At 47.9% G+C, this 14,007-nt stretch overlaps 2 protein-coding genes across 3 annotated transcripts in view; one reads left to right on the forward strand and one right to left on the reverse strand.

Moving 5' to 3' along the window:
- The window catches only part of MRPL39 (mitochondrial ribosomal protein L39), a 38,937-nt gene extending 33,986 nt beyond the window's left edge, over positions 1-4,951 (reverse strand). Inside the window, exon 1 of the mRNA XM_030204264.1 lies at positions 4,886-4,951. Within this exon, the coding sequence (XP_030060124.1) occupies positions 4,886-4,922 (37 nt within the window). The 5' untranslated portion in view covers positions 4,923-4,951. The remainder of the gene's footprint in view (positions 1-4,885) is intronic.
- Positions 1-14,007, forward strand: part of JAM2 (junctional adhesion molecule 2) — a 98,940-nt gene that overhangs the window by 5,842 nt on the left and 79,091 nt on the right. Inside the window, exon 1 of one of the 2 annotated variants that reach the window (XM_030204267.1) lies at positions 10,539-10,630. The exons of the other annotated variant lie outside the window; for it this stretch is intronic. Coding sequence (XP_030060127.1) covers positions 10,561-10,630 — 70 coding nt within the window. The 5' untranslated portion in view covers positions 10,539-10,560. Of the gene's footprint in view, positions 1-10,538; positions 10,631-14,007 lie in introns of those variants that run through there. 2 annotated transcript variants of the gene reach the window in all.

Consider the following 14,007-nt stretch of genomic DNA (forward strand, 5'->3'; position numbering starts at 1 on the left):
CCGCTCCTCCTCCGTTCCCCCCCCCCACCACCACGCAAATGTTTAACCTGTCCTTTTTCAGTAGCAGCGAGCGACGTGAAGACACTGCTTCAAGTTCTCCCTTTCCTCTTCACGCAGTGTCTGTCCCGCCTTTACGATGATGTATTTCCTGTTTCCGCGAAGGCGGGACGAACACTGTGTGAAGAGGAAAGGGAGAACTTGAAGCTGGCGAGCATTGCAGTGCCTTCACGTCGCTCGCTGCTACTGAAAGAAAAAGGACAGGTTCGTGTGCGCGGGAGGCGGGGGGACGGAGAGGACTCGGAGGGCTTTTGGGGAACTGAGGGAGGGCAGGAGACTCGCTGGCCATGGAGGGGAGGGGAGAGGGGAACGGAGAGGACTCGGAGGGCTTTTGGGGAGCTGAGGGAGGGCAGGGAGACTCGCTGGCCATGGAGGGGAGGGGGGAACGGAGAGGACTCGGAGGGCTTTTGGGGAGCTGAGGGAGGGCAGGGAGACTCGCTGGCCATGGGTGGGAGGGGGGGGGAACGGAGAAGACTTGGAGGGCTTTTGGGGAACTGAGGGAGGGCAGGGAGACTCGTTGGCCATGGGTGGGAGGGTGGGGGACCGGAGAGGACTTGGAGGGCTTTTGGGGAACTGAGGGAGGGCAGGGAGACTCACTGGACATGGAGAGGAGGGTGGGGGGGGAGAGAACAGATCGCTGGAGGGAAGGGGACAGAGGAAATTGCTGGACATCAGGACATGGATGGATGGAGGGGAGAGAGGAAATTGCTGGACATGGATGAAGAGAGGGGAGGGGAGGGCAGGGGGAGAAAACATAAGGACAAAGGAGGATGGTGGACATGGTGAGTGGAAAATATCAAATAGAAAGAAGACACTGCATAAAACAGAAGACACTGGGACCAACGCAAATAGAAAAACTAATGATCAGACAACAAAGGTAGAAAACATTTTTTAATTCAGAATTTATTAATTGGAATATGTCAGCTTTGGAAATGTGCATCTGTGATATTTTGCATGTAAGTTTCAGTTTTTCTAGTATTGCTGCATGCTGAGTCTGACTTCTTGAGGTAACTTTCCAGTTCAGAAATTTGCCTTCATATCTGTTGTGTCATGTGTTTTTCATGTGTGATCAATATGCAGTATTCTGCTAGCGTGTAGTATTTGCAGCCTTTTTTGTTTTGGTTTTTTTGTTTCACTAGGTTTTGTACTGGTGTTTTAGAGGCCCGGTGTAATTATAGTGCTGCCTTTCCACGCATAAGGTTGTAGCTCGTCCTGTCTTTGGAATTAGTGCTGTTATGGTTTGGTAAGGTTATAAGTGTGTTTTTGCACAAGTTTGTGTATAGTGTTTTGCAGTGGAGAATTTGTGTATTGGCCTTACTGAGGTGGCACCAAAACATCAGAAAGGGTGTAGAGCCTAAATCATGACACACTACCTCTTGAAGGATCTATATATGGTCGTTAATAAAAGGAGCTCATTGTGAACACTATCCACCCTAAAAGGTGTTTTGTGGCTCTACATGAGAATTGTGATATGATCCCTTGTTTCATATTGTTGACGGTCTGCATTTCCGTATCGGTATTTGGTGTATTAGGGTCTGCCCAGTGTAATATTTATGGTACAGTAAGGTTCCGAGGTTGTTTTTGCACAAATTTGTGCATAGTGTTTTGCAGTTGAGCGATTGTCGCTTTGAATGATGCTTTGAGCAACCACTTTATTCTTTGACATATGATACATATCTAATATCTAAATTTAATTAAAGGTATTAATTGTCAATGGGGTGGAGCTAGGGAGAGGTGCCAGACTGTAAACTGGAGGAGGGGAAGGGAGAAAAGTGCTGGACCGATTGGTATTAATTGCCTTTGGAGAAAGTCTTCAGCTAACAAAGCTTGAGGATCCTCATTAGCTAAGTATTATATTTTGAGGTGGAGGTATGGCGGAGCAGAGATAATTTTGTGTCCACCCACTTTAGGCTCAGGCCCACCCAAAATTGGCTGTCTGCTACGCCACTGCCTGAAACATGTTCAGAATAATCCATTTGTGTATCTAACATGTCAAATTCTACAAAACAGATGAAGATGTGATTCCATGTGCCCCAGTGAAAGAATTTAAATTTACTTCCATTTAATTTCAATATATTCCATCTTTATAACACCAGGCTTCCCAAGGCAGATTACAACAACAGTTAACATGAACCCATCAGGAAACAGGATATCCTCACTGAAATTTTTGCCTTCTGTTTTGCATAAAACAGTGTAGAAAATGAGCACACAATACAGAGTTTATAACTGCTTTTGCTACCAGCTACAATACTTTTTTAAGCTCTTTCAGTGATATTAAATTTTATTGCATGATATTCATATCTAGATTTGAGAATATTTCAAATAAATTAAAAAGCTGTTCAGTAAGTTTTTTTAAAAAAGTTGCTTCTCCTCCACTTAAAGCACTGCCTATCCAATTGAAACAGCTTTAGGCTTGTTACAGATGGACCACGCATAGGCAGTCCCTTATCCTATATAATTATTCTCACCTCCAACATTCAGTCTCTGCCTGGGACCGTGGCTCCGTGGTCTGATTCCGGCAGTAGATCAGTGACGTCATCCGCATCACACAGCCTCTTCTATCACTTCTGTTTCTGCTGTTCACGAACAGCTGAAACAGAAGCGAAGAAGAGGCTGTGTGAAGCGTGCGGGAGGTAAAAACATGCAGGAGGTGGGGAGGGGGGTCCTGAAAAGATAGGGGAGGGAAGGGGGTTCATGAACGACACGGGGGGAAGGGGTCCTTCTTTCGCTTCTGTTTCGGCTGTTCGTGTGGTTCCGCCCTTGAGGGTGGGACCACAGGAACAGCTGAAACAAGCGAAGGAAGAGGCTGTGTGAAGCGTACGGGAGGTAAAAACGTGCAGGAGGTGGGGAGGGGGGTCCTGAAACGACAGTGGAGGGAAGGGGGTCATGACCGACACGGGGGTCATGAAACTACAGAGGGGGGTCCTGAAACAACACGGGGGGAGGGGATTTCTGGAAATCAACTGGAAGGGTAGGGGCAGGAACTGGAAGGGGAGGGGGGAGGGGGTCCTGGAACTCGGAGAGGGGGGGAGAGTCGGAGTGGAAAGGGGAGAGGGGGGATGGAAAGAAGTGGCGGGGGGGTCCTGGAACTCACGTGAAGAAGTGGGAGGGGTTTCAGGAACTCAGACAGGGATGGAAGGGGGGAGGGGTTCAGCAAACTCTCGGTCCTCGCTGTGTCTCACATATGCACTCGCACACACTGTCATTCTGACACACACAAACTCTCTCACAGACACAATCGCACCCAATCTCACTCTCTCTCTGACACACACATGCACAGTCACTCTCTCTCTCTCTCTCTCTCACACAGTCACTCTCACACACACACACACACTCTCTCTCAAACATACACACTAGGAGGAAAACCTTGCTAGCGCCCGTTTCCTTAAAAACTGAAATGGGCCTTTTTTTTACTAGTTTTCTAATAATCTTTTGCTATTGTTTTGGGTGTACTAAAACTGTGAAAGGTCCACCTACTGGCTTCAGCTCTTACAGTGGACTAGATAGGTTCACTTTGTCTCCTGTTTTATCCAACCTCCTTGGTACCCATCACCCCCCACCCATCTGATTGATTTCTTTCATTGGATGATTATCAGATCAAGGATATGTGATGGATGTATATTACATTGTTTCAGCAATCTTTTGATACTGTCCCACACAGCAGGCTGACAAATAAACTGAGTAGCCAGAGGGTAGATCCCATGGTGAAAGACAGGATTACAAATTGGTCGAGTGATAGAGGAGAGAAAGGTGATTAATGGAACACCTCAGAGACTGGTTTCTGGGACTGATTTTGTTCAATATTTATTTATTTGTGACATTTATATCCCACATTATCCCAACTAGTTTGAGTTCAGTGAGGCTTACAATAAACAGTATGGGATACATAACAAGAATAAGGCGTAAGAAAGTAATTTATTGAAAGAATCCAATTTACAATAAAGTATCATAAACATTTCATAATAAGTGACATTGGAAAAGAATTAGAAAGAAAATGTTATCTCTTTACAAATAACAAAGATCTGCAAACAGAGTAGATACCCCTGAGGGAATAAACAGAATGAAAAGTAGCTCTTGCACTCTGGAACTCACTCCAAGAGGGTTCATGCCTAACTCAAAATTACCTCTATTCCAGACCAACTCTTCTAACCAACTAAACCACTCACATCAAATCAGGACTAGCTTCTGCACAATCTCTAACTTAAGTCCAGTAGCACGTACTTTATGCGACTGTACAGACAATTTTACCCTCAGTCTAGCCATCTATCCTATCTTGTTTGTCTTACCCATCTTGTCTGTCTTTTTGTCCCACTACGCATGGCCCCTTTGCTATTTATTAAGATGTAGCTTTGTTTTGTGCTGACTTTGTATCATATTTTTGGTATATGAATGTTCAATTGTGCTGCCTATTAAGATGTATCATTTGTATTATGCAGACACTGTATCATATTTCTGTTATATGAATGTTTTACTGTGCTGTTTTTATGAAACTGTATCATATAATTGAAGTTACTATAATTGAATTTGCCTGTTTACCTTACTGTTCTACTTGTGACATCTGGCCATTTTACCATACTTATGTTGTTACTATAATGTTAGTTGCTTATGTCGAGCTATAGCTGTGATACACCACATTAGGAGAATCTCTTCATAAAAATGGTAAATAAGTAAACAAACAACTTGAGGAGTAGTCAGTTGTTCGGAAAATAGGATTCAGTACAAATAATGTACAGTTATGCATTTGGGGAGCAGAAATACAAAAAAAAACTGTACATGATGTTGGGGATTGGGGACACAGAAGCTGATATACAGCAAGCAGGAGACTAACCTTGGAGTGATAATGTGTCATGTGGTGATCTCAGCATGGGAAAACTGTTTCTTTGTTACACTGGTGGCTAGAGCCAGAGGATGCTAGGCTTCATAGAAAGACATAAGCAGAAAGAAAGGAGGTAACATTGCCTATGTACAGGTCATTGGTAAGACCTCACTTATAATATTGTGTTCAGTTCTTCAGGCTGCATCTCAGAATGGACAGAGACAAGGCTACTATACTTAACATTTCTAAGCGCTACTAGGGTTACGCAGCGCTGTACAGTTTAACAAAGAAGGACAGTCCCTGCTCAAGGAGCTTACAATCTAAAGGAAGGTGATTCAAAGAAATACAACCAAAATGGTGCTACCTCTGTAGCAGAAGTCATATGAATTAAACTTCAGGATTTAGATCAGGATGTTCCCAATCCAGTCCTTGGGACCACACCTAGCCAGTCCGGTTTTCAGGATATACACAATGAATATGCATGAGATAGATTTGCATGCCCTACCTCCGTTATATGCAAATGTAGCTCATGCATATTCATTGTGGTTATCCTGAAACCTGACTGGCTATCATAGTGCAGTGGTTCCCAAACCTGTCCTAGAGGACCCCCAGCCAGCTGGGTTTTCAGGATATCAACATGAATATGCATGAAATAGATTTGCATGCACTGCCTCCACTGCATGTAAATTTATCTCATGCATATTTATTGTGGATATCCTGAAAGCCCATCTAGGACAGGGTTTCCAAGTCAGTCCTGGAGTACTCCCTTTTCATGTTTTCAGCATATCCATAATGAATATGCATGAGATGATTTGCATACACTGCCTGCATTTTTTGCAATTTAAACACTGGTCTAGGGGTCCTTCAGGACAGATTTGTGAACCAATGCTCCAGAGGAGAGAAGAGAAGGGGAGATATGATATAAATATTCAAATACCTGAAGGTATTAGTGCACAAACTAACCTTTTCCAAATGGGAGAAATTGTGGTCACGATATGAAGCTCATGATGATAGAGAACAACATCAGGAAATATTTTTATGGGAAAGGGTATAGATGAATGACTTCAGAAGAAGTGACATAGCCAAAAATGGTAACATAATTCAAATGCATAAAAGATGGATATGAAGCATTATAATGTGCTTTCCAAAAAGCTTGAGGGTAGCCTGGAAGGAATGTCAGTTGAACCCTAAACAGAATGTCACAGGAGTAGTTAGCACAGAGTAGTAGTTACAACCCAAAATAAAATGCTGGGCAGACCGAATGAACAATTATGGTCTTTATCTGCAATCATTGTACTATGTACCCACTCAGATATGCATCTACAATGTGTAACTCTACGTAAGGACCTAGGAAGAACCAATGCTGGTTCAGACCATTGTCCATCCAGACCCAACATCCCATTTCTAGGAATAAGCAGTCCAGGGATCACCTAGCAATACCTGGTCAATCCCAATATGAAAGTGTAAAGATGTTTGGCTTAAGGGCCTGGATATACAGCTTGATAATATTGTTTGGTCTCATTTATGGCTCAACTCATTCCTCCAGCATGGCACAATCCCTTTACTTTTTACTACATAAGGCAATTTGGACCCTATGAAAAATAGAAAGTGGGTCTCTCCCCTAACAACTCATGTTGGCATTGTACCAATCTGAAGGTACATTAGCCCATCTAATATAATAATTCACACCTCCAACGTTCTGAAGCTGACTCAGTGGCAGCGTGGCAGGTGAAGCCATGTAGTGTTCCTAGGGTTCGTAATCGCCCCCGCCCTCGAGGGGAACTCTGTATAGTTGCCAGGGAAAGAAACGCGACATCAGAAGGAGAAAGGGACCAACCACAGGCAATCGCAATCGCTCTCAGTTTCCGCAAACAGGAAATGAGGGCGGGACCAGAAGAACAGCTGAAACCACTGCAGGAGGTAAAACTTTTTAAACAGCACATATCCTCCTTGCACTCACAGGCAACAGACACAGAGGGAGGGAGGGGTGGCAGAAATCAGAGGAGGGGAGTCCTGAGATGAGAGAGAGGGGGGAGGGGGTGAGGGTCCTGAGATGAGAGAGAGAGAGGGGGAGGGGCTCCTGAGACAAGAGGGGGGAAGGGGTCCTGAGATGAGAGAGGGGGGGAGGGGGGTCATAGGAAGGAGGGGGATGAGGAAGGAGGGAGGGAAGAGGGGGAGGAGAGGAGGAGGAGAGAGAGGAGGGGGAGGGGGGGAGGAGGTGAAGGGGAGAAGAGGGGGTGAGGGGAGGAGGAGGGGTGGGGGGAACAGGAGGAGGGAGGGAGAAGGGGGGAGGGGAGGGGCCCTGGAACCTTGCTAGTGCCCGTTTCCAGTGATTAAGTTGTTTCTGGATGCAAATTTGGAAATGCATCCAAGCCATATTCACTGTCAAACCAAGCTCTCAATCAAACATATAAATGGCAAGTGACCGGACTCACCTGCAATGCGCAGTAGAGACTTCCCTCTCTGTCCCGCCCTCGCGTCAAGATGTGATGACGTCAGAGGGTGGAACAGAGAGGTAAATGGCCGTTGCCGCTGGAGCCTGGAGACGAGGAAGAACATCGCCGGCGCACCAACCTCCAACCCTCCATCCCTGACGTCGTTGCCACCGCCGCTCCCCTCGCATCGGGCCCCCTGCACTGACATGAGAGCGCCTCTCACCTCCGTGTGGAAGCACTGCAGGCAGCAGCAGAGCGATCTGCTGCTGCCTGCAGCGCTTTCACACGGTGAGAAGCGCTCTCATGTCAGTGCAGGGGGCCCGGCATGGTGGGGGGGAGGGGAGCGGTGAGGAGGGTAGCTGGACATGGGGAGAGAGCAGGCAGAGAGGAGGGTGCTGGATATGGGGGGAGGGCATGGGAGAGAGCAGGGTGGGGGATGCCAAGGGAAAGAGGAGGGTAGCTGGATATGGGTGGAGGGCAGGGAGAGAGGATGGTTGGTGGACAGGGGGAGGTCAGGGGATACAGAAGGGCTGCTGGGCATGGGGGGGAGGGCAGGGAGAGAGCAAGGTTGCTGAACATGGATCAGGGGAGGGCAAGGGAGAGAGGAGGTTTGCTGGACATGGAGGTGAGAATTACAAATCTCGCCCGTTTTAACGGGCTTAACGGCTAGTTGATTTAATAATTTTACATGGGTGGAGGGTCGGTGGACGGGGTGAGGCCAGGGGAGACAGGAGGGCTGCTGGACATGGGGGGGAGAGCAGGGGAGAGAGCAGGGTGCTGGACATGGGTCGATGGAGGGGAGGGGGGCAGGGGAGAGAGGAGGGTTGCTGGACATGGGGGGAGGGCATGGGAGACAGGGTTGGTGGACGGGGGGGGGGGGGGGGGGAGGCCAAGGGAAAGAGGAGGGTTGCTGGATATGGGGAGAGAGCAGGGCAGAGAGGAGGGTTGCTGGACATGGGGGGAGGGCAAGGGAAAGAGGGAGAGGAGGGCAGGGGAGAGAGGAGGGTTGCTGGACATGGGGGAGGGCAGGGGAGAGAGCAGGGTTGATGGACGGGGGGGGCCAAGGGAAAGAGAAGGGTTGCTGGTTATGGGGGGAGGGCAGGGGAGAGAGCAAGGTTGCTGAACATGGATCAGGGGAGGGCACGGGAGAGAGGAGGTTTGCTGGACATGGAGGTGAGAATTACAAATCTCGCCCGTTTTAACGGGCTTAACGGCTAGTTGATTTAATAATTTTACATTTGGCATATCCTCAATTAGATATGCAGGAATCAGATTTCATACTTTTTGATATTTTAATCTCCATGCCCTGAAGACGATTCTAGGCAACTGGAAAAATGAAAACATGTTAGATACGCATTATGGTGGAATACAGTATGTATGATATCAAAATTTAAATTAAAATCTGATTTTAAAAACCCAAATAACTTACAGGCCATCGTTCAGACATGGAAACCTTTAGATACATATTTAAACAAGATTTTTAATCACATTGACATTCTATGTATGGATATATAAAGGCTCAAGGTAACCAGTGTCTTGTATCTATTCATACCCTTTCATATTCACAGAAAACTACCAGTTTATTATGTCTATATAGCATTTCCCTTTTCTTTTTAATTATTGTATTATTTTAGTATTGTTTTTTCCAAAATTATTTTTATAGTTCTATTCTTAAGAACATAAGCGTTGCCATACTGGGATAGACTGAAGGTCCATCAAGCCCAGTACCCTGTTTCCAACAGTGGCCAATCCAGATCACAAGTACCTGGCAAGATCCCAAACAGTAAAAATACATTTTATGCTATTTATCCTAGAATAAGCGGTGGATTTTCCCAAGTCCATCTTAATAATGGCTTATGGACTTTTCTTTTAGGAAGATAGCCAAACCTTTTTTAAACCCTGCGAAGCTAACTGCTTACATTTGAGCATGTAATGTATTTCTCTGTGATTTTGTACACATGTTTTTGTTACTTTACCTTAAAAAATGAATAAAAAGATTTGAACCCAATATGAAAGTGTTGATGTTCAACACTATTTAACCAAACAGTAGAGGCTCCTGCCCAATTAAACGGCTTTGCATGGCTCAGGTGCTTACTGGAGAGTGATGCTGAATATCAGCTCTGATCGCTATGGCAGCCTGGATATTGGCTGGACCTGGATAACTTCCAGCAGCCATGAAAGTACTGAACATTCAGTGTGGTACCCAGATTTAGCCTACCACACTGAATATCTGGGTCTATTCAGCCTGCAGCAATCAATATTTTAAAAAATGCTGAACCCCACAGTCTGAATGCTCCCCCCAACTACATTTTTAATGCTGAAATCTAGCTGCCGAGTAGTAGTTCATTCCTTAGGCTTTCTTAAAAATGCTTTTTCTGTTATCTACTCACTCAGGCACGTCCATTCTGTTGCAAATATTAATGTCCATGGCTAGTTTAAGGCATGAGTTAGGTGAGGCACGGGTCAGAGTGCCAAAAACTGCCTCACAGGTTACATTTTACAACCATGAGAGCATGTTCCCTTACTCTCACAAAAGTTGGCTCAGAGGGACAAAACCGCTTGAGCCAGTCCAGTTAAAGCCGTCTGCAAAAATACCAACTGTCTTTCTTATCTCCTCGACAATATGACGCATAAAAATATTGAATAGAACCCAACCAAAGGAAAAATGGCTGGAGTATACCAGGGCATCAGTGAACCACATGACCCCTCTGCCCCCCCCCCCCCCCCCAATGTCTTTTAGACGTACTTGTTCACATGCACAATCAGAGTCAGATACAGCTTCGTTCCTAGTGCATAACCCATTTTCACAGTGAACTCCGTTTATCCGTATGCACACCGTAATCTGCTGTTCACTTCAACCAGTTTCTAATAGTCCGTTTTTTTAGGACTTACCCCTAGAATGAGTTTATTTAGAAACGTACTTAGGCATTGCTGTGTTACTGGCAGTCATAGGAGCCAACTTTTCCAAATAATTGAAAGTGCTAAACTTACAGAACACAGGTGAATGCTCCCTGGTCATAGTAATGGAGTTTGCTCAATATAGTGTTAATGCATTGTCATTCCTATGTTCGTTTATGTTAGTATTCCAGCCCGATCCTCGGGGATTTTCGGCAGTCTTGGGCCAGCCCTCACAGGGCCTCTCGTTCAGTGTCCAGGAGGAGGAGCCGCAGCAGCCGCCCTGCTCCGCCTTCTCTTACAGGCAGCAAGCAGCAGAGGCCGGTGCGGCCGCCCCCCTCCCTCTAGTTCTCATCCATGCAGTTGGTGCTCAGCTCCTCCTGGAGGATGCCTCTGCTGCTCCTCGGCTGCGCCCTGGCTCTCTGCTGTAAGTGCTTTGGACTCTATAAACTCCCTGAAAGAAGCATTAGTTTGGGGTTTCTAAATTCCCTCAAATCTGAGTTTGGGGTGGGGTGACCAATAGGCACCTTCACATCTGAGCTGGGATAGGGAAGCTGTAAGTAAGCCTCAGATCTGAGTGGGGGAAGGGTGATCGGTAAGCACTCTTAGATGGGCGGCTGGGTCAGTAACGCCTGTAGTCTCCTTATTGCTAGGGAGGGGGATTTCAGGCTGTACAGAAGCTACTTGTGATGCTTTATGTTGTTCTGTGTATCGAAGTTAGGGAGTAAAGCTTAGACGAGTTGCATCTGAAGGGATGTGGCTGTTATTAATTTCGTGGAGATTACATAAACCTGAGTTTTATGTAAAACTGAAGTATGTATAGTAGAGGAAGAGTGAGGGGAATGTGCGTTGGGTAAAACACCCCCAACCAGGAGTTATGGCAAAAGCTGCACATTGGTTGCATTGGGTTCCATTTGATTTATGGAACTTTGTTACCCATGGATTTCTGGATAGTTGCCCTATTGTATATTTGTTCTCAGGGCTAGGAAAGGTGCCTTGTAAAATCTAGAATTATTTACTACCGTAGCAGTGCAGCACTGTATATGAAAGGAAGTCACAACCCCTTATATCACTTGTTTTTATTAATAGGGGCAGTAAGCATGGTTTACCCTCCTATCACAATAAACTTCTCTTTTATTATACATCTTCTCAGTCTTTGGGATCCTTGGTCGTCCTCCCACTTTTTGTATTATTGTTGTTCTCTGTGGGGAGTCTTGAGTTCTCCGCCTTGCAGCGGATTGTCTCTTATACTTACCCCCCCCCCCCCCCCCCTTCCCGAAGTGTGGATGCTAACACATCTCATGTCTAGATAAACTGCTTTCTCCTCATCTCTTCTGGTTTTTTTTCCTTTCATTCCACATTGCTGGGACATTCCATGGGATTAATTCCACAACCCCCCCCCGCCCCCCATGTAACAGTTGGAGGCATTTACAAAAAATAGCTTCCAAATAAACGCATGTATACTTTCAAGAGATAATGTGTGCTCTAGATAAAACTTTGGTGGAACTTCCAGCTGAGTGGTTAAATTGTTTCCTGCATATCAGGTGCCCACGCAGACTGTGTTCAAGGGAGATGTAGAGCATGAATTGCTCTTAGAAAAATTCAAGCTGTAATTATGGAGAAAGGTGCATGTCTCTAAGAAAATGTAAACAGTATAAAATTAAGATGTTAACGCAGGTGCTGGGGATAACGCCTGGAGCCTAAAATCCCAAATAAATATAAAATGGGTATCCAGTTACTGAGCTGCCAGCTGCTGGCACTTTTGTTTCTTTGTAATGCCAGTTTTGTTTTTATATGAATCTGTTTCCTCGCTATCCCACATCTCAGAGCCTGCCTTGGATGCAATATTCCTTGACCTGTTTTTATATTTCTCTATAAACCCCTTTCCCCTGCAGATTTTAGCCCCTGATTCTGCCATCTGTTTTTCTCTCTCCTGCTTTGCCCCTCTGTCTTTGTATTCTGTTCCCGCCTTGCCATCCATTCACTTCTGCCCATGTATTTCTCCTGTTTTGTCTCTAGATTCTCCTCCTTTCTCAGTCTGCATGGACCAAAGAGCCTGGAAAAATGCTTTCAGGGAGCATCTGGGGCTTTCCAGCTGTTCTGGGTCTAACAGTGACTGGATGTGGAGTTGTTTTGTAGTGGAGTTTCCAAGGCTTCAAGAACTGCACTTAGCAAAACCTAAGTGTATCATTCCATTCTCCGAGGACAAGCAGGCTGCTTGTTCTCACGACTGGGTGACGTCCGCGGCAGCCCCCACCAACCGGAAAGAAGCTTCGCGGGACGGTCGGCACGCAGGGCACGCCCACCGCGCATGCGCGGCCGTCTTCCCGCCCCGTGCGCGACCGCTCCCGCCAGTTCCTTTTTTTCCGCGCCTGGAGAGAGTCGTGTTTTGCGCTCTCTCTGTTCAGCCGCCGGATCGTTCGATCGCGTATACGCTGATCGTGTTTTTTTCTAACTTTGTTTTTCAGTTTTAGTTACCGCCCGGTTTCCTTTAAAAAAAAAAAAAGAAGCCCTGCGCGTGTGGGACACGCGCTCCCTTTTTTCCCTCGCTTCCAGCGGGGACGCCACGTTGCGGCCTAGTGGCCGCTCGGTCGTTTGTTTTTCGTGGTGTGATTTTAGCCACCATGACGACTTTGACTTCGCCGACGCGATTTTTCCGTCGATGTCCTCGAAGGTCCGAGTGGATTTAAAAAGTGTGGTCGCTGCGGCGGCCGATCTCGCAGACCGACACCCACGCTTGGTGCCTCCAGTGCCTCGGGCCGGAGCACAATCTCAAGTCGTGTTCTTTGTGTCTCGGTCTCCGGAAACGGACCCAGGTTGCGAGGCAAGTTCTGCGGGACCATCTTTTTGGAACTTGCGCCGGCCCCTCGACGTCGACCTCGAAGGCAGCGGTATCGACGCCCGGCCCTTCGGTACCGGTATCGATGCCCGAGACACCGGCACCGATGGCAGCGACCCCAGGAGAACAGGTCCGTCGGCCCGCCGGTCTTCGGTGAGAGTGGGGGTGAGAGGCCGCGTGGGCAGTCGGCCCCAGTCACGCCCTCAGCTCGTGGGCCGCGGGACCGAACCCTGTCTGACCCGGTACCTCGAGACCGAGGGGGATCGACCTCCTCCTCCTCCATGCCCTCCGGCGCCGGTGACATGCATCGGAAGAAAGACAAGAAGCGTCGTCACCGGTCGCCTTCGGTGCATCCCGATGTCGGATGAGGAGACGACGCCGAAGCGTCATCGTCGTGAGGAGAGGTCTCCGTCGGTTGTGGCTGGTACCGACGCGTCGGGGTTCCGGCACCTCGGTGCCGTCTCCTGGCCCCCAGCAGCTTCCGGCACCGACACCCTTACCGGCCACACCGCCTTTCCCGGCAGCGGGCCCTGGACGAGTGCCTCAGAGCCATCCTTCCGGGGATCCTGGAAGGGCTGATGCGCCAGGCTGTGCCGGCGCCGGGGGTGCTTGCGCCCTCGGCGCCGATGACTGTGGCGCCGGTGAGCTCTAGCCCGGCGCCGGGGCTGTCGACACCGCCGCCGCTTGCGGTGCCGGTCTCGACCGCCACGCAGGTGGAGTCCCCGTCGACGTCGATGGAGGGAGCTCTGTCCCCGCCGGCGCGGGAGTCCACCGCTCGACGACACCGAGACCTCGGTGCCTCGACGTCGAGCCGGACCCGGTACAGGACTCAGCTACATGAGCTAATGTCCGATACCGAGGATGAGGACTCGTGGGGGGAAGAGGAGGACCCTAGATATTTCTCCTCAGAGGAGTCTACGGGCCTTCCCCTCGGACCCCACGCCTTCACCGGAGAGAAAGCTCTC

The sequence above is a fragment of the Microcaecilia unicolor genome, chromosome 5 (genome assembly GCF_901765095.1).
Source record: "Microcaecilia unicolor chromosome 5, aMicUni1.1, whole genome shotgun sequence".
In the NCBI taxonomy this organism is placed as follows: Eukaryota; Metazoa; Chordata; class Amphibia; order Gymnophiona; family Siphonopidae; genus Microcaecilia; species Microcaecilia unicolor.